Raw genomic sequence first — 25076 nt, 5'->3', positions numbered from 1 at the left:
TTCAGTGCAGTTTCCTTAAAGACTTTTTTTTGAAAAGTAGTACAATTTCTGTGTAGCCTCTCCCCATTTTCTCCCAATGATAACATCCTATATAACCAGAGTACAATGATCAAAATCAGGATATTAACATCAATACAATACTTTTAACTAAATTACAGACCTTAATCAGATCCCACCAATTTTTACATGCACTCATTGTTTTGGGTCTATATTTCTGCAAACTTTTATCCTCAATATAGCTATAATTTGTGTTTCTCTTATAGTGAATGAAGTGATCGTTTTCCACAAGTTTAAGAATCATTTTTATATCTGTTTTCATGAATTGTCTGTTCATATTTTTTGCCCAGATTTCTATCTGGTTTTCACATATTTTTCCCTCTTAAACTTTATAAATTTCTTTATAGAGTTCTTTATAGATTAGTGCTATTAGCGCTTTATCTATGATATATGCTGTAAATATTTTCTCCTAGTTTTTCAGTTGTCTTTTGACTTTGTTTATGGTGCTTTGGACTTGGAAAAGTTAAAGAAAATTTTATGTAGTCAAATCTATTCATTTTTTAATTGCATCTGTCATTTTATTGCATTTTGAGTCATAGTTAGAAAGCCTTTTCCCACACACAAGTTATGGAGGAATTCACCCATTATTTTCTTCTAGTACTTGCAGTTTCACTTTTTACATTTAGATTCTCGTCATTTAAGAGTTTTTCTTGTGTGTGGTGTGAGGAGTAGATCCTGCATCGAAAGAAAAAGAAAAAAAGGAGAGAGTATTTTTGGGAGTATTGGAAAAATTTGAATAAAACCCTGTATTAGATAATAGTATTAAATGAATGAAAAATTTCCTGTTATAAGGTATATTGTGGTTATGTGGGAATGTCTTTTCTCTTATGAGATATTTTCTCTTATGCTGTATTTAGGGTTGACACGTCATGATGTCTTCAATTAAGTCTCAAATGGTTGAGCAACACTATATATACATATACAACATTATATATACATACACAAAATTATATGTACATATATAAAGAGAGATTAATTAAACGTGACCAAATATTAGCAATTGATGGCAGGCATATTGGGTATTTACTCTACTCCTTGCAACTTTTCTCTAGGTTTGACATTTTGAAAAATAAAAAGTTTTGGGGGAAGTGTGCTACGCAGGGTTTCCCTAGGCGGACAGGGATGCTGGAGCTCTTTAAATGGGCCCCGCTCCTAACGTCCCGCCTCGGGCCACGCCCACCCCGGAAGAACTCGGCCCAAGTCCCGCCCCCTCCGCCGCGGCCTGGTGTTCCCCGCCCTCCACGGAGGAGTGTAGTCACGTGATCCTGGCTGCGGCGTCCGGCTCCGTGCTGTGATGGTGGCCCCGGTGTGCGGCTCCCCCGGTGGCGGCCTGGCCCGGGCGCTCACGCGAGCGCTGGCGCTGGCGCTGGCCCTGGTGCTAGCCCCGCTGGTCGGGCTGTTCCTGAGCCCCCTGACCGGCGCAGTTCCGACCCCGGGGGGCCCCCAGGGACCAGACGGGCCAGTCCCACCCGCCTCCCGCAGCCGCTCGGTGCTACTGGACGCCGAGACCGGCCAGCTGCGTCTGGTAGATGGCCGCCACCCTGACGCTGTGGCCTGGGCCAATCTCACCAACGCCATTCACGAGACCGGGTAAGGGTTGGCCCGACCCCGCGCGGAACCAACTGGGAGGGTGTTGCGTGGGCCCCGTGCCTCCCCTGCCCCTAGGACCAGCCTTTTGCTGGTGACAGTGCCCCTATCTCCCTGGGGGTCACTTTCCCGCTTCTGAGGATGCAACACCACCATCTGGACCAGGTCCCTGGTTGGGTGAAAGATAATGCAGCATCTCTCAACTCATGGGAACCAGTCCCTTGCCTTCAGCCTGGGGACAATATCTCTGTCCCCCTAGAAACCAGTTCCTGATTATCAGGGCCTCAAGTGCCTCCATCTGGATCAGGTCCATGGCTGGTGGGTAAATAATAACTCCTGTTCCCACCGGCCTTCCCCATACTTCACTTCCCCACCCCCTGGGCTGGTGGGGTGGTGAGCTCTCCAGGAGACTAATTTTCACTTCCTTGATTGTACCTTTCTTACCCCATAAGTGCCAGCCCCTTGCCTCCATGTCAGAGCCAGGGCAGCAGGACGGAGCCTGGGTTCCAGGCCAGTTGGAAAACAGAGGGTCCCTAAATTCACATAGACCCAGATAGCATCATGCCTGGGCTCTGCTCCTCCTTTAGTCGCTTGACCAGATACTTAGTATGGAGCCAAGTGCTCTGTCTTTGGCAGCCATGACCACTAGCCTTATCACTGGGACTGTCATTCTGATGTGTGACTCTCACCTAACTCCTCTGCCTGTCTCTGGGCTCTTATTTCCAACTCTGTGGCCCAGATTTTCAGGATGTGCTCTGGCTGAGGTTGAGTAATGCCCTCTCAGACCTTGTACCAGAGCTTGGGCCTATTTATTCTTTCATTCACTCACCTAGTGCACTTGGCCTTGGGGACACAGAGCTGAGCAGGTGGGAGGATCCCCATTCAGTGGGGGAGACAGTGCCAGAAGGGAAACCCGAGTTGGTGGGAGTGGGGAAAATCTGCCTCAAAGCCTTGTCAGCAGCGCCCAGGTCTTGGATCCAGGCTTTGCTGGGGATCTTAGGGAACCCTGAATCCTCTGCTCCCCATCCAATCCTGGGCTCATCCCAGTGGTTAGACTTCACTGCCCGCTCCAGCAGGCTTGGCGTCCTCCCACTGCTACCCACATCCATTTTGCTGGCATCCATTAATTCTTGAAGGTGTTGGGGAGACATCCTCATGCTGGCACTTTGTGGCACTTGGGAGGATATAAAATAGACAGGCAGATAAAAGGGGGACTTGGGGGAGGGGGTTTGTTGTAGACACAGGAGCTGGGTGGAGCTAATCTGGGAAGGCTCCCAGGCAGAGGAGGCCACAGGGTTGGCTGGCATCAGTGCAGGGAACCAGAACTCTGTGGCTCCATGACTGCAATCTGCTGACCCGTTCTCTGCTGACTCACACATGCTTAGCAGAACCAAGAGGGCATGACAAATCTCTGGCAGGATACCAGCTAGACGAGGAGGCACAGAGATGAAGCAATGCATGGGGAGGGGGCTTTGGCCCCAGGAGGCCCCCACTGGGCTACATTGCTTTCAGTTATGGAAAACAAGTGGAGAGAGAGGACTTCCTTGATTGTGCTGGATGGAAAGCTCTTCCAGGCCCAACTCCACTGCTCTATGGCCTTGGGCAAATCGCTTCGCCTCTCTGACCCTGTTTCCTCACCTGACCATGGGGCTCTAAAGGAAATTCAGTGGGATCACAGACAGCACCACTGTTTATTGAAGGAAGAAATGAGTGAAAGAGAAAGGAGCAGGAGCAGGTATCCTCTGCCCCCATTTTACAGTTGGGGAAACTGAGTCCTGATAAGTGAGCCCAGGTCTCTTTCCCCCTTCTTGCTTTCACTTCACCATTCCAGCATCTTTTTTGTCTGGTCTCTTATTCCCTCCTCTTAGACTCACATGCTCCCTAACCCTCTGAGTCTGACAGCACTTGGGGGCTATGATTTAGGGAAAACCATATTAGAAGTCCCCATTTTATGAGCAGGGAAACTGAGGCCCTCGAAGACACCCTTTGAGAACTCAGGGGTAAGATGAAAGAAAGACATATGGGTGTGCTGGCCCCTGGTCAGCAGAACCTCTGATCTGTGGGTGACTGCCTCAGTTTTTGAAGAATGGAGACCAGATATTTGACTCCACCTAGAATAGAGGTCCCTCCTTTTTTCTGACCCCCAGATTTCACTACAGGGTATCCTAGGATAAATTCCACATCCTCTTCCCCCATAACCTCTCCTCTTTTAATTGTGCTTTATCTGGCTTTGGACAGACACTCCCCACGTAGCCTGGAAACATTTAGGATTTGATGCTTGGGGATCAAAGATGTCCCCAGAGGTGGAGGCTGTGCCAGCCCAGGGCTCTGGCCTTGGTCCTGAGGAGGCCGCACCCTCCAATCTCACCTCTTCCTCCTTCCCTGACCTGATCCAACAACCAGCTGTTTGATGTAAATCACCTTGGAGTTGGGAGAGGAAGTAAAGATCAGTAAGAGGGAATTAACCTATGAGGACACCAGAAAACAACCCAACCCAGTAAAACGGATAAGTATCGCCCAGCTATTTCTCTGAAAAGTCACAAAAGATAAACTTGCCATCAAGAATGAGAAAGGACCAATAAATTTTTTAAAAAACTTAAAAAACACAATACATTTAAAAAATAAATTAAAGAAAAAAAAAAGAATGAGAAAAGAGGGATAGCCACCGATAAGGTGGGCCTCTCACCTCGTGAGGGCGCCCAGGGAACGCTGTACGCCAAAGCAGCGTGTGACCCCCTGCCCATCTCACACGAATGGTCTGGCTTTTCCCAAACGTGGCTTCTTGATTAGACCCTGGAGTAGGCTCAGAGGTGTTAGCCACCTCGACATAAGATCATGTGAAAAAAGATGAACACATCCAGTGCTGCCAACTTTTTATTTTTATCAAGCAAGCGCATTAAAAACAAAACAGAACCATCCTCAACTTCTGTCAATTTCATCTCAGAGGAGATCAGCTATTTTAGAACCAAACTAGCAGAAAGGACACAATCTCTAAGTAAAGAGCCGTCTGGAATGGGCACATTTAGCTTTAGAAACACCCTCTTGCCAGTGTTTTCCTTTTGCCCAGGGTACAGTTTCTCAAAGTTTTTCACCAGCACAGCTGCTGACGGGACGCCTTCCCATTTTCCAGATGGGGAGCTGAGGCTGGAAGGGCAGGGTAGTGGGGTATGAGGCAGAGTTTCAGGATTACTGTCAGAGCGATCTGGGGCACTTACTACAGGTGGCTGAGGATGGTGACAGCCTTGCAGGGTCAGGAGAAATCCTCTGATGAGAGCTTACTGCCCGAGGCAACACGAGAATCCTCAGCGATCAGCCTTGGGCGCTCAGCACTGAATCAGGTAGCTGGGAACCAAACCTCACTCCTGGAAGCCTCCCCCCCACTCAAGGCATTCTGGAAGGAGCGGCGGAAACCCACCCACCTGGGTTTTCTGAGGACTCAGGCAAAATGAATCAAGGTCATCTAAACCCAATCACCCCAGTGTCCCTTTGATATAAGGTGACAGTCTCTTGAAGAAGGGCTGTGACTAATGCCATATTTATGGTGCTGAGGCCTGGCAGGAGGTCGGGAAATTATCACTTTCTGCTCCTTCTCCTTTCTGCCCAGCTTGAAAGACACCAAGCTGCCCTTCTTTACATTTTTGTAATTGTTAGAAAAGTAATTGACTTTTCATGGTAAAAATTCTAGCAGTTTAGAAAGGTGGGATAGCATGTAGGAGGTAAACCTCCCCCTCACCCCCATTTTTTCTTTCCATATATAACTACTGTTAGCTCTTTCTTCCAGAATGTTCTGTGCATAAACAGACCTAAGCATGCATACATAAGTATATATAGAGGTGTGTGTGTGTGCATATGTGTGATGCTTTTATACATGGGCTTATCTGTGTCTACTGTCGACATAAGAAACGCCAACAGAATTTTTGTAAGAGTTTTTGTGACTCAGACATGTTCCAGGGAGCAAGATATCAGATCTCCTGAGAATAACAGTTTTGCAGTTTTCTTTCATGCATTTGATTACATGGAGGTGGGAGAAAGCAAGCGAGGATTGGATTACAGGATTATGTGCTCCCTTGCGGGGTTTATTTCAAAGGTGTGTTAACCTAGATGCACAGAAACAATGGACAGAGGGCAAAGATAAACCTTCTGCCAAGAAAACTCTGTGTCTAGAGCGTGACTACCCACCGTGCCCTGTCCTGTTAGGAATTTATGATCAGATCCCCCTGTGAGGTTGTTCTCCATGGAACCCCGTTTTTCTTTCGTCCACACTACCACTTGTCCCTGATCTTTTTTCTTTTTTTAAAGTTTGTCTCTGACATCTTGTCAGCACGTGGCATTCCACCACATGGTTCTAGAAACCCAGTGAATGAATGTATGGCTAGATTATTGTGTCAGGCCCCTTATGGTGGGCATTGCAGGAGGCTCGTTTCCCTGGGCTCTGGTGGAAGATGCTGCTGTGCACGAGGCCCCTCCCCCCATCTCTGAGGGCTCTGTGAGCACCTGGTCACAGGGTGGGTTCCTAACCACGGCCTGTCTCCAGGGTCTCAGCACCGGGGCTTGACTGAACCCAGGCACCCCTAGAAGGAGCAGCTGTTTACCAGGCACGGTCTGGAGGAAAGCCACTGGCCTCTCGGTTATAATGGGGCTTACGGCAGGTCAGCTTTTTTGGTTTCATGTAGTTTGTGTTTGGTCTTCCTTGATCCTCTGTTATTTATTTATTTGTCTTTTTTAAGGAGGGCGCAGCTCAGTGGCCCATGCGGGGATCGAACCAGCAACTTTGGTGTTATTAGCACCATGCTCTAACCAACTGAGCTAACCGGCTACCCTATCCCTTGCTATTTTTTATCGTGAGGGAGGGTCTGCATATGGGGCCCTGTTACAATCTTCCTCCCATCACCAAACCTACCGGGTCTTCCCAAACTCCCCTCTTAGATTCTCAGTGGAATAGATGTTTAGTGAGCACAGAGCGTGTGTTATCTCCTGGGACACGCCGTAGTAACCCTCTGAAGTGTGGGAGTTACAGATGAGGACACTGAGGCCCAGAGAGGTTAAGTAATTTTCCCAGAGGTACACAGCTGATAAGAGAGAGACCTGGGGATTCAAACAAAGTCTGAGGGACCCACAAACCTAGACTATTTGTCCTTCACTCTCCTTGAAATGTAAACATCTTCATTCCAGTCTCTTGTGCTTCTCTGTCCTTATCTGTGATTATATGTGAGTCTTTAGCCTGAAGTTCATGGCTCTCATCTTCCTTTGAAAAATACTAACCCCCTACTTCTCCCCCTGCAAAAAAAATCCCACAAAACTTAGAGTTAGAGGCTGAGAGCACATGCTATGGAATTTTAGTCTCAGCTCTACCACTTACTTGCTGTGTGACCTTAGGCAAGTGACTTCACCTCTCTGAGCCTCACTTGGTTCCCACATCTGTAAGGTCAGGAGAATAAAACTCATTTCTTAGGGCATCTTTGGAGAATTTAGAGAGATAAGTAAATTTGTCATGTGCTTAACACATGCCTGGGGGCTGTTGTTATTCACCATAGTAGGGCCTTATTACCAACCCCCACATCTTTTTGGCCTCAGCGTTCTTTGCCTTGGAACATTCAGAGTTCAGGCTTTCTTCTTTTACTTTCCCTTTTCTCTCCCCCTTCCCCAGAAAGCTCCTACTTAAACTTCAAAACCCAAACCAGCCGTAACTGCCTCTTTGGTGAAGCCTTCCTAGATTTTACTCTGCAGCAGGAGCACACCTCGTCAGGGCACCCCCTTGGCATTTTATTCCTTTTCTTCTCACAGCAGTTACCCTGTTACGTCATTATCTGTTTATGTGTCAGTCACCCACCCCACCCCACCCCTATTAGCTTTTTGAAGATAGGACTAGATGTCATTCATCCTGATATACTCTCAGTGTCTGGCACCCAGTGAGTGCTCAAGAGGCTTGCTTGCCAAAAGTATCGGGTGTGGGTATTTTGATAGTCTTTCCCTCTCGAGTCTCCTCTAGGGCAGAGCTATTTCTATCCTGGAGCTCTTGGGTGGCAGTTTAGCCAACTTTCTATGACACAGTCCTGGCTGGGCCTGGCTCTGCCTTGTCCTGTGGCCTCTTTAAGGTCACATTAGTGTCTTCCTGTTGCCCTCATTTTCTTAACAGAAATTGCCTTAACAAATGTTTTCCTCCTCGTTATAGAAGTCACCTGGATAGTTTTGTGTCCTTGGAGCAAGGATGAAATCCAGACCCATAAAGGAAAAGAGATCAACAGATTTGGCTGCACAAAAACGAAAACCTCTATTTGGCAAAAACAAAAGCAAAAATCAATTAAAATACAAACGTATTTTCAATATTAGTCACCAGCCAAGGGCTAATATGTGTAGAGGATTTCACCAATCAATTAGAGAAGGTTTTCAAAAAACAGTAGAGAAAAATAAATAAAGGACACAAAGAACTATAAATGACCAATAAAAATAAGAAAGTATGTGTAGCTTACCTAATTAAAGGACTGTAGTTAAAACAACACAATTGAATTTTCAACTCTCACCTTAGCAAGGATGAAAAAGATTGCGAGCATCATTTTAAGCAAGGGCGTGGGCAGACAGGGGTGTGGACACTGTAGAAAGGCAGTATGTACCTTAGTGGGTTCCAGGACTGGCAGGTAGAAACCCAGAGTCTTGGGCCCTACCCTAGGTGTCCTGGTCAGAATCTGCTTCCTAACGAGGTCTTCGCGTGACCTGGATGCACATCAGAGTTTGAGACGTGCTGCTTCACAGGAGGAGGGGGCCAGCCTGCCTGGAGCTGAATCCAGGCTCTGCCCTCTGCCAGCTTGTGACCTTTGGCAAGTGTGTCATCTCGTAGTGGGCTCCAGTGCTGTGTAACAGACCACCTGGCAAAGCCGGTGACTTAAGACAACCGTTTAACCTCCTGGGTCCATCAGGCGCTGGTGCAGCTCTGCTTTATGCAGACCTGCTGAGCCCCATGTCTGTCATACCGGGGGCACCAAAAAATGTACACAACTGGACACTTGGGCCAGCATTGCTCAAGCAGTAGTTCGCCGTCATCAGAAGTGTCTGGACGCTGATGGGAACCACTTTGAGCACCTCTTGTCATTGCAGAAGTCAAACGTGACTTGTATTCATCTTTTGTTATTGGTATAGATTATTACAATTTGAATACAGTTTTCCTTTCTTAAAACGTGTATACATTTTTTTGGCACCCTCTGTATTTCTGGGACCAGTGGCCTGGCCAGGGCATCTTCTCATGGCAATAGCAGAGGCACAAGAGGGCAAGGGGAAACACAGGGTGGCCTCCCGAAGGCTCATGTTGTAACTGGCACACGGTCACGTCCACCCATGTGCCTCCAAATGGCCAAAGCAAGTCGAGTGACATGACCGAGCCCAAATCAGAGGGGGCAGGACACTAGGCCATTAGTGGGAGGGACTGCAAAGTGACACAGCACAAGGCATGGCTAGGGAGGGGACAGCAGGGCCGTTTGCTGCTGCAGTTATGTAACCGTGTGCTATAATTTCCTCCTCTTCTATATGACAGAGACAGTAACAGTGCCTGCTTTGTAGGATGGTGGGATTGTGTTGAGGACGAAAGAGTTAATAGATAGGCAAGTTAGAACAGTGCCTGGCTCACCGGCAGACCTCAGTAGATATCAGCTGGTATTATTGTGGGGGGTGGGAATGAAGGTTAGTGCAGCTTTTGAGGGGGAAGCTGTTTGTCAATATCTATTAAAATGAAAAGGACGTGTTCCCTTTGACCCAGCATTTCCTCTTTCAGGGATTTAGCCTGACGTGTGCATAGAAAGAGGCAGACAGACAGACAATCATGTGAAAGGCAGTTCATCACTTTTTTTTTTATGGTGTAACACTGGAAACACCCGTGTGCTAAGCTGTGGACTGGCTTCGCGCCTGTCCCTGCACTGGCGGAGTGTCCCCTCTCCTCTCTCTCCAGGTGGGCCTTTCTGGAGCTGCACACGAATGGCCACTACAATGACAGCCTGCAGGCCTACGCGGCAGGCGTGGTGGAGGCCGCCGTGTCTGAGGGGGTAAGTGCCAGATGGGGGAACCTGGGGCTCCCACCTCCCCCATCCCACCAAATGTGTTCTCCAGGGAGCTTTGGAGGGTTCTGAGATATGGGCAGAGTGGGCCCTGCCCCTGCCCCCCAGCCCTCTATGAAGCTGGGGACAAAAGGCTCACATGCAGGCGTTAAACATTTACAGCAGGTACTCTTTGATGCGTGTACAAAAATACGCATCATATTCCAAGTTAGAAGCATAATAATAATATGAACACCCAAACTAAAACCCAGCGTTACTGATGCCATGGACGCCCCCATCCCGACCCAATCCCCCAGCTTCCCGTACCCCCGGGCACCCACCACCTCAATGTGGTGGTGGCCTTCCTTTCCTTTCATTCAGCCATTTATATTGAGGTATAGTTCATATGCCATAAAACTCACCATTTTAAAATGTACAATTCAGTGGTTTTTAGTATCTTCCTAAGGTCGTACAGCCATCACCACTGTCTAATTACGAAAGGTTCTCATCACCCCAGAGACGCCATGCCCAAGTAGCACACCTCCCTTTCCCCTTTACTCTGGCCTGGCAACCGTGAATCTGCTTTCTGTCACTACGGAGTTGGTTATTCTTGACATTTTATATAAGTGGAATCCTCCAATATCTGGTCTTTGTGTCTGGCTTCTTTCCTTTAGCATCACGTGTTCAAGGTTCATCCATGTGGCCTGTGTCAGTACTTCATTCCTTTTTACGGCCAAATAATATTCCATTGTCTGGATATGCTGTTTCATTTATCCTTTCGTCAGTGGATGGGCATTGGAGTTATTTCCACTCCCTTGCTTTTGTTAAAACTAGTTGTGCTCCATGGGATGACTCCTTAAACAACATATTATTTTGCTTCACTTGATTTGGGGCTTTATAAAAATGATAATCATAATTTCCGAAGTGCTGTGACGGCTGTGCTCCCACACCCTCGGTGGTAGTGTGACACCCACTCTAGAAAATAATTTGGCATCAGCTTGTAGAGTGGAATGCGTACGCGCCCCAGGACCCCGAGGTCCCACTCCTTAGATGTGTATCCTAGTGGTGACCTGAGGACGAGCATGAGGTGTTCAAAGCAGCCCCAAGGCGTGAACACCCGAATGCCACCAGTGGGTGAGTGGGTAACCAGATGCAAGTAAATAAGTAACAGTGCAGCACGATAAGAGAGTGAAAATGAATGAGTGACACAGGTGAATCTGAGTTGCAGGATGGCGACAGGGAAAGAGCACGTCACAGAGGACAGAGGACAGTGTGCCAGCCTTTTATAAAACCCACAGTCGTCATTCTGACACCTGGTTGCCGTTTTGGACGCCCTCCTGGACCTTGATGTCTGGGGATGTTGTCAGACGCTGGGCCGGGCCTGTCTGTATTGGTGGACTGACTGAACACATATATAGATTGGGGGTCCCCAGTAACAGAGGGGGTGTGCTCTAGGGCAGAGTTTGAATGCTGAAGGCTTTCAAAGGAAGGAGACGTCCAGAAGCGTCAGGCCCTGTTGGGGGTTGAGGGCTGGATGGGTGAGAAGGCCCTTGAGGGAGAGGAACCAGTGTGAGCAAAGGCACAGAGGGGCCTCGCCAGTGCCCTTTGGAGATGTGGATGGGGGTGAGGACTCAGCCCGAGTGGGGAGCCCGTGGGGTCCTCCGGGCAGAGAGCGGCCGGCTGCCCGGCTCTGCCCTCGCCCACCTTGCCCTCCCCACAGCTCATCTACATGCATTGGATGAACACGGTGGTGAATTACTGCGGCCCCTTCGAGTACGAAGTCGGTTACTGCGAGAGGCTCAAGAGCTTCCTGGAGGCCAACCTGGAGTGGATGCAGGAGCAGATGGCCTTGAACCAGGACTCTGCTTACTGGCACCAGGTGGGCGCAGCCGCTCTGCTCAGTGGGATCGGGCCGTGGGATGTGTGGGCTTCGGGGACCTGCCACTGCTGTCGCTGCTGCCCTTCCACCTGGCCACTTGCCCATCCCCTGTCTCTCTGGGCCAGCCCTTTGGTGTGTCCCTGGTCTCCCATCCCTCCAGCTGACCTACCATTCATCCACCTGTCGAATCTCCACCTGTCTTTACTTCCATGCATCCACTCGATGGCCCTCCAGCCATCCATCCTAGCCCACCGACCTCTCCAACCCATCCTGCCCGCCTTGTGTCAAAGAATCAATGAAGACAGGTCATTTATTGTTAGTACGCTGTTTTACTTGCATACAAGGGAGATGGCGTGATGGATTGATTACATCCCATGCAGGTGAAAACAGCCTTTATAAAAGAGAAAGAGGGAAAGGGGGGAGCTAGAAAGCCCGGAAAGTTTGGGCACAGCGACTTTTGTTTTCCCTTGCTCGGGTGAGCTGCCGTTTAGCCGGCTGCTAACAGAGAGACCCAGGCAGGGTGCTGTGCCTGGGGACTGTTGGCCAGGTCATCCATGAACTCATTTATTTATGGATTCCCTGGAACACCTCACGAGTTTAGCTGTGGAGTACACGCCACAGGCAGTCTCTGGAAAATGGCTGTCAGTGTCGGTTAGTACCTCCAGCTTGCCCAGGCCAGGTGTGCACCTTTCCCACACTGCCCACCCACCCACCGACTCATACCTTTACTAGAAGAGGCTCTTCCTACCATTCACCCACCCACCCATCCCCCTATCTATCCACCTAACCACTTATCTACTCATCCATTCACACGTCAGTCCATCCATCCATTCATCCACCCACCCACCGACACATCCACATGCTATCCATTTATCAATCCTCTCTCTCCGTCCATTCATCCATCCATTCATCCATCCATTCATCTTGCAGATGCTTATTAAGTGCCTGGTGTATGCCCAGCACAGGCCAAGGCCCTGTAGGGACACGATGGTACTCAGTGGTTATAGAACAATGACAATGGGGAGAAGTCAGCAGCATGAGACAGGTGTTCTAAGGAAGCAGCATAGCCAGTAGCTAACCTCATAATGGACAGCTGTCAACAGTGGGCCAGGGCACACTGGGAGGCTTCCTGGAGGAGGTGGCTTTGAGTTGGGCTCTTAAATTGGGTTGATTTGGGGGTTGGCACAGGACAGGAACACAATTAATTGAAAGCAGGAGGGTGCTTGGCATGGAGGGGTGGGTGATGGTTAAAAGGGAGTCAGGGCTGGCTGGAACCTGGAGGGTGTACCTGGGCCTCTCCCGCTCTGTCTGGGTCCCCAGCACACAGCCCTTCCCACTGCAGGAGAAGGTGTGAGCCAGGGGGAGAGGCCTCACCCTCCCTCTGCCCCCTGCCCTTTGCCCCCTCCCCAGGTGCGGCTGACCCTCCTGCAGCTGAAAGGCCTAGAGGACAGCTATGAAGGCAGTGTGACCTTTCCAACTGGGAAGTTCACCATCAAACCCTTGGGGTTCCTGTAAGTGCCACCCCCAGAGTGGACAGGGTAGGGGAAAGGGCCACACACCTCATAGTCAGACAGACTTGGGCTCCAGAACTGGCTCTGCCACTTCCTGATTACATGGTCTTGAACCAGTCACCTCACCTCCCCGAGCCTCAGCTTCCAACTCTGTGAAATGGGTCTGTAATAGCACTCAGAGCAGGCATGGTAACCCTCCGGTGCCTCGGCCCTCCTTAGCCTATTGCAGATCTCTGGGGACCTGGAAGACTTAGAGCTAGCCCTGAATAAGACCAAGACCAAGCACACTGTGGGCTCTGGCTCCTGCTCTGCCCTCATCAAGCTGCTGCCCGGCCAAAGTGACCTCCTGGTCGCTCACAACACCTGGAACTCATACCAGAACATGCTGCGTGTCATCAAGAAGTACTCGTTCCAGTTCCGGGAAGGCCCCCAAGGTGGGTAGATATGGGGGTATCTGTATGTGAGTGTGGATGTGGGCACACGGGAGGGGCGCATGCTAGGATATGTGGGCCTTGGCCTGAGACACACCTCAGTCACTGTAGGGTCATTCTAAGACCTCATCTTATTTTTAACATATTAGTTTTATCTCCCAAGGTGTATCAGTTAGTGAGTGCTGCATAACAAATCACCCCCACATTTAAAACAACAGAAGCTTAAAACACAACCATTTGTTTTTGCTCACATGTCTGTGGGTCAGTGGGGCAGTTTTGTTGTCCTGGGTCAGGCCTGGCTGATTTTGGCTGGATCACTGAAACTTGTGCGGTCAGCTGGGGGTAGTTGGCTGACTTAGTGTGTCCTCATTCCCGTGCCAGGGAGCTGGCTGTCAGCTGGGGTGATGGGCAGCTGGTCTTCGTGGTCTTTCATCCTCCAGCAGGTTAGCGCAGGCTTGTTCACGTGGCATCTGGGTGGGGAAGTTTGGAAGGCCTCCTGAGGGCTGGTGGAAAATGGCACAGTATTCGATGCTCAAAGTAAGTCAGGTCACCAGCTCAGATTGGAGAGATGGGGAAATAGACCCCACCATTTAATGTAAGGAACTGCAGAGTCACATTGCAATGGTGTGAATGCAAGCATGGAAAGAATTGCAGCCATTTTTGCAAACAATCAACTGTACCAGGAATGCACGTGTGCACTCTTCCTGTCAAATGTGAAAGCTTTGCAGCTAAGACCCAGGTTCCCCATCGTGCCTCTCCCCACCCCTAACCCCAACCCCAGTGTCAACCCCAGAGGGAGCCATTGCCAAATGTTTGCAGTACCTCCTTCTTGGCCAAACTGAAAAACTTAATGCTGCCGGAGGTGGTGAGGGGGTGGGGAAGTGTATACCCTCACTCAGTGCTAATGGGAGTAAGAGTTGGCATGGCCGCTTAGAAAAGGGACCCAGCCGGCATCTAATAAACTTCGAAATCTCACTCCCGTGACCCAGCAATTCTCTGGCTCAGATCAGTCTCTATAGAAACGTTTCCAGTTTTGCACAGGGAGTGTATACAAGGATGTCACCTACAGGAGTGGTTTGGAGACAATCTAATACCCATTCATTTAAATCTAAGTAAACTTCTAAATTGACGTTTATATAGAAAGTGTGCATATCATAAGACTTTGTGCACGGTGAACACACCCACGTGTGGCCCCCAGACGGAGAAACAGAATATTCCCAGCCTCCAGAAGCTTCTCTCCTGTTCCTTTCCAGGCACTGTTCCCAGACCAGCATAATCTCTATCCTGATTTCTTACAGCAGAGATTAGGTTTGCCTGATTTTGAATGTTATATAAATGGAAACATGCAGAATGTGCTCGTTTGCATCTTTTGTGAGAGTCATCCACACTGTACTGTAGATTTATCATTCTCATTCCTATGCATCCATTAACATTTCAGTATCTTTTAAAGAACATACATAGTCATATATGTATGTTATAGAAAACGGGAAAATACAGCAAAACATGTAATGCAACGAAAGTGACTCGAACACCCTACAACCTGCAAGAGATCATTTCTCTGAACATTTGGTTATGTTTTTATCCTAGACTTTTTAAAAAAAATGTACCTCAGTTTTCTATTTGTTTTAATTTATTTTTATTATACTACTAACACATGAGTACATACTCGCTGCCAACAAGTTCTACCATTACAGGTGAAGAAATACATCTCCCCTAATACCTTTCTCCTAAATTCCAGACCCCTCCTAAGAGCAAACCACTGTTGCCATTTTAATTTGGATCCGTCTAGAATTTTTTGGATGCATTTATGTATGTATATGGACCTTTTTTTAATTAACAGACTTTACCTTTTAGAAAAGTTTTAGGTTTACAGATGAATTAAGTAAATAGTACAGAGTTCCCATATACCCCCCTCACTTTCCTCTATTACTCACATCTTGCATTAGTGTGATATATTTGTTACAATTAGTGAACCAACTAGTTGAGGCGTTGTTGATGGAAGTCCATAGTTTACATTTGAGTTCACTCTTTGTGTGTTAGAGTTTTATGAATTTTGACAAACGCACAATGACATGTATCCACCTTTACCGTGTTTTACAGAATAGTTTCACTGCCCTAAAAAGTTTGCTTTCTGAGTTTTTGAAAAAAAAAAACATAAATCAGATCCTACCATATGGATTGTTTGCAACTTGTACTTTTTACTCAACAGCCAGCCTTGGAGAGTTCTCGCTATTTCCATGTTCAGTCCACCTTGTAACAGCTGGATGGTAAATTTAGCTCGTTCCCAGCTGAGGATTTGGGCCATTTCCAGGGCTTTTCTGTTTCAAATAGTGCTGCAGCAAGCAAGAGGGCCCCCAGAGACGTTACCTAGTAGTAACACTAGATTAAAAGATGGGCATAATTGGGGCGGTTAACTCAGTTGGTTAGAGCGCGGTGCTCTTAACAAGGTTGCTGGTTCGATCCCCACATGGGCCAATGTGAGCTGTGCCCTCCACAACTAGACTGAAACAACTACTTGACTTGGAGCTGATGGGTCCTGGAAAAACATACTTAAATAAATTTTAAAAGTTAAAAAAAAAAAAAGATAGGCATAATTAAAAGTTTAGTCTCTAGATAAATACAGCCAAAATGCCTCCAGTTAACACTTCCACCATCTATCTATGAGGATGTCAGCTTTCCCCACAACCTTGCCAGCACTGGGTATTATGATTCCTTTCGATTTTAACCATTCTGATGATAAAATGACATCCCAGACCATTTTTTTTTTTAGATTAACTTTATTAATGGATAGCTTACATACACACTTTAGAGTGTATAATTTGATGGGTTTGGACAAACATATGCAATCATGTAACCACCATTCAGTAAAGAAAGAGAACACCCCAAAAAGATCCCTCTGCCCTCTGCAGTTAGTATCCACCCCCCTCCCCAGGCAACCACTCTTCTGATTTCTTTCCCATTAGGTTAGTTTTGCCTGTTTTAGAACTTCATATACACCTGCACTCATTTTAAACATTTTCTGGCTGTGGTTTTATTTTTATTTATTTACTTTATTGAGGTGAAAGTTACGTGACATATAATGAACGATTTTAAAGTGTTAAAGTGGCATTTAGTTCATTCATAATGTTGTGCAGCCATCACCCCGTCTAGTTCCAAAATAGTTTCCTCACCCTCCAAAGGAAACTGTGCCCTTCAGCAGTCACTCCCATGTCCTCCCCACCCCCACGCCGGCCCCTGCAACCACTGATTTCTTTCTGTCTCTATGGACTTATCTATTCTGGACATTTCCTATAAATGGAATCATACCGTGGTGGTTTCGTTGTGTCTGGCGTCTTTCCCTCAGCGTGATGTTTTCAAGTCTTATTCACATTGTAGCGCATGTGTGTGCTTCATTCCTTTTTATGACTGAATGATATTCCATAGCATGGAGAGACCACAACATTTGTTTATCCGTTCATCTATTGATGGATATTTGGGTTGTTTCCACCTTTCGGCTTTCACACTCATTTTTAATAATTAAAACAGATTGTTTAAGTACTACATGTTCACTGTAAAATGTTAGAAAATGTAACAGAGCACAAAGAAGGAATAAAAATCACTTGTAATCCACTCTGTCCTGAGCCCCCAAAGAACCACCCTTAATGTTATTTTCTCTTTCAGTTTCAGCTGTTTAGTTATGACTTTGCCCTTTTGCTTTTACTTATTTGTTAGTTATACAGAACTAACGGGGTGAGGCTCCAGGGATGCTCACCCCTACCCCAGAACCCCTTGTACCTGCCAAGTGCTGGTCTGGTTATGTGGTACCCTTGATTGTAGGCCTACTGCGTGCCTACTGTTTTGCTAGAAGCTCTTTACCTCTGCAAGCTTATAAATTAAATCCTAAAAACTGCCTTGTGTAGGTGTGAGGGGTTTTTATTCTCATTTGTAGATAAGTGAACTGAGGCTCAGACAGGTTAAGTTACTTGCTATAGGCCAAAAAATAAGGGGTTGAGCCAGGATTCTAGCCCGGTCTCCTCCTTTTGAAGCTCGTGCTCTTATACGACCCAGCAATCCCACTTCTGGGTATTTATCCAAAAGAAATGAAATCAGTATCTCGAGTTGATATTTGCACCCCCGTATTCATTGCAGCATCATTCACAATAGCTGAGATAATGGAAATAGCTTAAGTGTCCATCAATGGGTGAATGGGTGAAGAAACTATGAGTGATATCTATACACACACAGTAGAATATTAGGTGGAGTGGAATATGAGGTGATGGATATGTTAATTAGCTTGATTCTGGTACTCATTTCACAGTGTACACATATGTCAAATCATCACATCACATTCCTTAAATACAGACAATTTTTAGTTGTCAGTTATACCTCAGTAAAGCCGGGGGGAAATCCCTCCCAAAATAAAGCCCATGCTCTTTAGACTTCTGGGTATTGCCCTCTGAATTATCATTTTTACAATAGGTCTTTGTAATTAAAAGAAGAAACAGGGAAAACCAAACCAAGGCACTACAAAAATATGTATGTCTTTTGCTCCTAGCTTTCTCTCTCTCTCTCTCTCTCACACACACACACACACACACACACACACGTGTCAAACGCCTGGGGCTTCCTCTGAGGCCTGCTGCCCCCCAGCTGGAGTCTTCCGAAGGGTGTGGGCCCCCCCGGGGCTTGTCTGACTAGCACGCCCCCCACCCTGGCACACTCTCCCCACAGAGGACTCGCCCCTGGCTTCCGGCAACAGGTTGGTCTTCTCATCCTATCCCGGCGCCATCTTCTCCTGTGACGACTTCTACATCCTGGGCAGTGGGCTGGTGAGTCTCCCTCGCTTTCCCCTTCTTCTCCCCGAGGCTGCTTTTCCCCCAGCAGCTCTGGGTGGGCAGGTGGGCACAGCCCCACCAGCATACCAGGTCCAAGGCCCATTCTCCTTTGGTGTTGGGTACTTGGGTCACCGGCAGGGTGGGGGTGTGCCCCATCCAGGCCCTCAAAACCTGCAGCCAGCCTGGGACTCTGCTTTGTGACACAGCTCCACAGAAATCGCTCGTCTTGGGCCCTTATGAAATATCCATGACCTCAGTGACCTCATTTTGTTCTCATGTATTTGGGATAAGCTGTCCCTCTTGCACATGACCTTCCTCTGAAATACTGCCTTCTCTCTTGCCTTCCACAAAACCCCTCTAACCTGGCCAGGTTTTCTGAATAAATGTTGTTTACCATGTGGTTGTTTTTATCGGTTTTCCTGGCTGGCGTCCAACCTCATTTAGAAATCTGTTCCTGGCACCCCTTGCAGAGGCAACCAGCCCTGCGATCGCCAGGGCAACACTGTAGAGGAGAGGAAAACATGGCAAAAAAAACAACAAAAAAAAAACCACCCCGGCCAGAAGCCACTCATTCCCTGGGGAGAAGAGGGGAGGGGAAGGGCTCTTTTCTATTAGTTTTGGAGGGGAGCGCAGGATTTAGTCCCCTTAAGTTGAAAGAGGCATGAGAGGGCCAGGGAGCGGCTGAGGGGACCCCTTGCTGCACTCTGGGTTGGGGGGTAGTGGGAGTGGAGCCCGGGGAAGGACCTGCAAAGTGTCCGAGGGGGAAATTTACCTTCCAGTCCTTAGCGGGTGTTGTTTTACAGATCTCATTGGCCGTCTGGGGAGCTGTGAACCCCTTCCCAGAATAATGTTTTTAGAAAGGAAGCCCATTATGTTGAAATGCGTTTATCAAAATTTGATAGAAGTCCACTTGAAATGCATGTGCTGCTCTTACCAGCACATTAAGTGACAGGATCGGGTGGCAGGTGTGCGACCTACCATCATTTAGAAGTAATGAGGAACCTAAATGGTATTTTGAGATGCGTGCAACCCTGTCACCTGGTGGGAAAACATCTGTGATTTCTGTTGGTGACAGTCTCAGGGACCACTGATACCTGTGTGGTGTGCCACCTGTGTTAACAATGGGAGGAGATGCTCCTTTCAGTCTGATGTTAGCAGAGGTATCATCTAACATCAAACGTGACACAAAGATGGGATGTTTTTCTGCATTGAAGTCTGCAGACTTCCTGAGCACGGCCACGGCTTGGGATCTCCCCTGCTGTGCCAGAGGAAGTGGCCCTTGGGGGCTCTGGAGGCCAAGGTGGCCTGAATCCTGCCGATGGCTTTGGATGCTAAGAGCAGCTGGTTGAGCCACAAGGACAGGGTGGAGGGAGTGGAAGAATCTGTTCCTGCCTGGGCATTGCTACTCAGAGGCTTGCTTTGCAGATTCCTCTTTTAAACATCACATTTATGGCTGGTGCCGTCTTTAAGCTGGTTCCCGGCTTTGTGTGACAAGGGGAGAAGCATGCTGATATCCTGCTGTAGGGGAACAAGCACTGTTGTAAGAGCTGGGAGTTTGGGGAACGAATGTTGGCCAATCCACTTACCAGCCATGACCTTTGGCAAGTCTCTTAGCTCTTTCAGGCTTCAGTTTACCTTTTAGTAAGAAGGGGCATTAATAGTTGTGCTGGGTTTTTTCCCAGCGTTTATTGAGATTATGGGAGTCTGAAGGCGAAGAGCCTCAGGCCACCCACCTTACCCTGTGAACTGCAGGGCAGGGGTAGAAGTGGGCTGCTGTCTGTCTGGGGAGAGTTGACCGAGTTGGTGGAAGGAGTGGGTCTGTAAGAGTGGCACCCTGGCCTCTTCAGGGCTCTTCCCCAGGGCAGAGCTGGATGTGTGGTCATGATGCCCTTCAGTGCTCAGCCAAGGAAGCAGTGAGGAACGTGCCCTTGAGCCCGAACAGGAAGTTCTAAAACTGTTCAGAGTCAACGTATGAACCAGGGCTGAGGCAGCACTGCCACTTGGTGGCAGCATGCCCCAGTTGTAAGTCAGGTGGCCCTTCAGTGCAGCGTCCCCTCGGCTCTTCCACAGGTGACACTGGAGACCACCATCGGCAACAGGAACCCAGCCCTGTGGAAGTACGTGCAGCCCAAGGACTGCGTGATGGAGTGGGTACGCAATATTGTGGCCAACCGCTTAGCTGTGGACGGGGCCTCCTGGGCAGATGTCTTCAAGAGGTTCAACAGCGGCACGTGAGTGGGCTTCTGGCACTGTGGCCTCCGCACCCAAGAAATGGACCAAGCTCCTTCTTAATTAAGGACTCATCTCCTGGGGGATCTCACATGGCATGAAGGCCACATACCCCACACCCTCTGCAGAGCCCTTTCGTGGATTCTTATTAGAGTGGGAAGGAGCTGTAGCGTCCTCTCCCTTGTTTTATACATGGGGAAACTGAGGCTCAGGGAAGGAAAGCATTTGCCCCTCTTATAGCCTCAACCCAGGGAAAGGCCCCCAGAGGAAGGACAGGGAGAGAATTTGGAACTTGAGAGTTCTGGGGACAGTGGGGAGGCTGTCGAGGGTGGGGCATGGATGGATGAGGGCGCTCTGCACCAGAGGCCCTGGAGCTGGGCAGTGCAGGGTGTTAGGATGTCGGGCAGAACTGACCTTTGTCCCAGTAAGCACTGGGGAGCTATCAAGTCCTCTGGAGCAGGCAGACAGTGTGATGAGAGACGTGTGAGGACACCTGGCCAAGCTGCAGTAGCTGCGTGACGGTCAGATGGCCAGACAGCCCGGCCACCCCTCCCCCGTGATTCCTAGCTGTGCGGAGCAGTGGAGGCAGGGGGAGGCTGGGTGGTCGTCCCAGGGCCTGCTCAGTCCTCTCTTCTCGGGCACGGCAGGTACAACAACCAGTGGATGATTGTGAACTACAAGGCCTTCGTCCCCGGTGGGTCCAGCCCTGGGAGCAGGGTGCTCACCGTCCTGGAGCAGATCCCGTGAGTACCCTGGCAAAGAGGGCAAGGTGTTCCCAGCAGGGGGAACTGCCTAGGGAAGGGGGCACGCGGAAAACACGTGGAAAGGGCAAGGCCAAGGAAGGCGGGATCGGAAGAGAAGGCAGCCCTGACTGGGGCTTAAAGACTCAGGATGTCCTCTACCTCCAGGCAGTGGGGAGCCATGGGGTCCTTGAGCAGGGCCGAGCCCCTTTTCTCACCGCCCTTGCCCCGTCTCTCTCTGCCCCAGGGGCATGGTGGTAGTGGCGGACAAGACCTCAGAGCTCTACCAGAAGACCTACTGGGCCAGCTACAACATACCGTACGTGTTCCTCCTGTGCCCCCTACCCCGCCCCGTACAGCTCTCCATGCTGGTGAGGGGCCCTTCCCAGGTGACTTTAAACCCACAGCTAAGAAACCCATCCCACCTGCTTCTCTGGTCAGGAAAGCCTTGGCAGTGTTGGGGTACAGTCGTGGGACTTAGCTCAGCATCTGAATGACCTCCCAATCTGTACCCACAGCAGGGTGACAGGGGGTGTCCCGTCTCTGGTGCTGACACCTGCCGTGGCTCCCCAGCTGGAGCTGCTCTGCCATCATCTCTTGACGTTGACTGTGCTTTACCTGGGTTCTCTCATCTGAGCCTTATGGTCACCGCATGCGCCAGCCACAGTTCCTGTTCCCATTTCACAGATGATGAGACTGAGGCCCGGAGGGAGGGCCTAGCTCCCCCATAGCTGGTCGGTGATGAAGCCAGCATTGGAAGCCATGTCTCTTGGACCCCCTGAGAGCCCAAGCTTGGCCACCCCACCAAACCACCCACCAGCACAAACAAAAGACGTTATTATTGCCATCCTGATGTGATGGTTGTTAGCGCTAATGTTCTGGCATGACCACCCACGGCCAGGTGAGGTCAGTGGAGGTCGTGAGTGACGGTCCTCGTCCCCGCAGGTCCTTTGAAACTGTGTTCAATGCCAGTGGGCTGCAGGCCCTGGTGGCCCAGTATGGGGACTGGTTCACCTACGACGGGAACCCCCGGGCCCAGATCTTCCGGCGGAACCAGTCGCTGGTGCACGGCATGGACTCCATGATCCAGCTCATGAGGTGCGTGGGCGGCAGCGAGCCCCAAGTCACTTGGAGCGCTCTGCACGCTTTACTGTCACTCATTTAAACCTCAAAGCAAGCCCAGGGGCCAGCAGGGGCGGGTGGAGGTGTGACAGCGGGTCCCGCAGGGCCCAGGCCTCGCTCAGTGAGTCTTGTGGAGACTCGTTACAGGTGGGGATGCCAAACGGCCGCTGACTGACCACCCTGTACGGGGCTCTGTTTGGTACCCAAGACGCAGGCACGGAGCCTGTCCCCCACTGTCCTCCGGGGGCGCTCTGTTCCGTGGAGATGTAGAAATCCATCAAACACTTACACTGATGGGGCTGGGTCACTAGGACTGTCTGAGTCCCCAGAAATGCTATAAAGGGACAAGATGGGGTCTGTAACCTGACGGGACGGGAGCCCAGAGGCAGCCTCGGAGGGAGGGATGCCTGGGTGGAGGTCTGACTGATGAGGATGGGACAATGGGGTGCAGGGGGCGGGGGACCCCAGCAGTGGGAGGGGTCTCACACAGGAAGCAGGTGGCTGTGTTGGGGGGCTGCTGCCAGGAGGAGTTTGGTCCCCTCCTTGGCTTCCCCTTCCCAGCATGACTGATGGTCCCTCCCTCCCACATCCAGGTACAATGACTTCCTGCACGACCCCCTGTCACTGTGCAAAGCCTGCAACCCCCAGCCCAACGCGGAGAACGCCATCTCGGCCCGCTCTGACCTCAACCCGGCCAACGGTTCCTACCCCTTCCAGGCCCTGCACCAGCGCTCCCACGGGGCCATCGACGTGAAGGTGCCGCCCCGCCCGGGCCCTGGGGCTGCAGGCGGGTGGGTGGGCAGGCGGACCTGGTCACCATCGCCTCTGGGGAGAGGATAGGGGTGAAGTCTGGGCTCAACGCAGATGGCAGGGCAGCAGTCATGGTCAGAATCGGGCTGTGGTTGGGGTCCAAGTTAGGGTGGGCGCCAGGGCACCCTGGGTGGGGCGGCTTGGAGCCCAGCCTGGGCTGGCACTCAGCAGTCTGCTCTGCCCCGGCCCCCAGGTGACTAGCATGGCGCTGGCCAAGGCTCTGCGCCTTGTGGCAGCCAGTGGCCCCACGTGGGACCAGCTGCCCCCTTTCCAGTGGAGCACCTCACCCTTCAGTAGCCTGCTGCACATGGGCCAGCCTGACCTCTGGAAGTTCTCACCCATCGAGGTCTGGTGGGACTGAGACGCCACCTGTGCCCTGCTGCCTTCTGCTCCTGCTGACCCAGCAGGACCATCCTCCAGCTGCCGCCATGACCTCCTGCCCACCCCCTCTGTGGCCTTTGCCCCTTGCTGTCCCCAAAGCTGGGACCTGGGTCTGCCAGGTTCACTCTCATCTGGGCGGCTCCTCCTGGCAGGGGCACGGAACCCAATGGGGCCCAGAACTGACTCTCTCTCCCCAAAGTGGGTGAGTGCCATCCCCGTCTCCCTCTGCGTCTCTGCATCTCAATCTCTTCTCTCTGTTCTCCTTGCTTCTCTCTCTTGCCCACCTTGGGGTCCCGTCCTCATGCTGCCCCTCCTGAGGGATCAGATTCTGGGGCCTCCAGTGGGACAGGAGGGGCCTGTCCCTCTCCCTACCTCCCAGCATCATTCCTGCCTGTGGCTCTGGAACTTGTGGGGTTTCGGCCCCCGAGACCTGGGCGTTACGTGCGGTTGGCGTCTGCAGTTGGCATTGCTCCTCCTAGCCGCCAGCCCCAGCCTCTCTGCTCCCTTGGGAAGCAGCCCCATTTTCTCTTCTGGGCAGCTTCCTCAAGGACAGACACATGAAAACAAACAAAAACCAAAGTTTCTGGGGACTTGTGGTTGGAGGGGCCTGAGTGTCCTCTCTGCAGAGACAGGCAGGAGTGTGAGGTCCCATGCTCCAGCCTCATGCCCCCCATCCTGGGCCTGCCCCTGGCCTCGGGGCAGTGCCCACAGCTTTCCTGCAGCGGGAACCAAATCGCAGGCTGTCGCCATTAAACGAGGAGGCCCTGGTCCCTGTGCTGTGCTCTTTGGGGCAGTGGGGAGGGTGGGTCCACGCCCTTCCTCCTCTCAAGTTTGGAATCTGCACCATCCTCCTTTGCATCTTCCTGTCCATCCTTCTGTCTGTCCATCGATCTACTTATTTGCCAACCCACCCACCCATCACACATCCACCCACCCATCAGCCATCCTTCCATCTATCCATTCATCCATTTTCCAATCAGACCTTGTTACAAAGTCCTGTGGATACCTTATACCAAAAGGTATAAAAAGTCCGCTCTTGTGAAGTTTACATTGGGGAGATAGTCAACAACATAAATAAAATAGGTGTGTAAGATGTTGATAAATGCTCTGGAGGAAATAAAGCAAGGATGGGAGGCTCGGGGCAGTGGTGGAACTCCGGCAGGGCCGTCTGTAGGAACGGGCAACTTCAGTCTGTTCCTTAGAACGATTCTGGTGCCTTCTGCTTTCTGGGAGGTGTGGACAGTTATGTCGCCAGGGTGATTCTGAACAGAGTATGGGAGGATCATGCAGACGGTCCCCCACTGGAGCTTCAACTGACCCAGCAAAGGTAGGACCTACCTTTGCAGAGGCTGTCAGAAAGGCACCTGTGCTCTGGGAGTTTCCCACAATCCTCAGCTTCAAAATGGCAGCTGCAGGCTCATCTGTGGCTTCTGCCCATCCCTGAAGGATGGGTGTGGCCAGCTGGTTGGGCCCCAGCCCACAGCACTTTGGCTC

General features: G+C 50.2%; 1 protein-coding gene across 1 annotated transcript; it reads left to right on the top strand.

Annotated features, from left to right (window-relative positions):
• Positions 1–1300: 1300 nt before the first annotated feature.
• On the top strand, positions 1301–24685 carry PLBD2 (phospholipase B domain containing 2). The gene is made up of 12 exons (XM_019734034.2): positions 1301–1647; positions 9581–9674; positions 11386–11544; positions 12955–13055; positions 13275–13489; positions 18197–18294; positions 20371–20531; positions 21177–21272; positions 21517–21588; positions 22215–22367; positions 22985–23147; positions 23395–24685. The coding sequence occupies exons 1-12, from the start codon at positions 1352–1354 to the stop codon at positions 23560–23562; spliced, it is 1776 nt and encodes a 591-aa protein (XP_019589593.2). The 5' UTR covers positions 1301–1351; the 3' UTR covers positions 23563–24685.
• Positions 24686–25076: the final 391 nt, after the last annotated feature.

Source organism: Rhinolophus sinicus, linkage group LG16 (genome assembly GCF_036562045.2).
Source record: "Rhinolophus sinicus isolate RSC01 linkage group LG16, ASM3656204v1, whole genome shotgun sequence".
In the NCBI taxonomy this organism is placed as follows: Eukaryota; Metazoa; Chordata; class Mammalia; order Chiroptera; family Rhinolophidae; genus Rhinolophus; species Rhinolophus sinicus.
The sequence above is the reverse complement of the archived record's forward strand: the minus strand, read 5'-3'. Positions and strand labels throughout refer to the sequence as shown.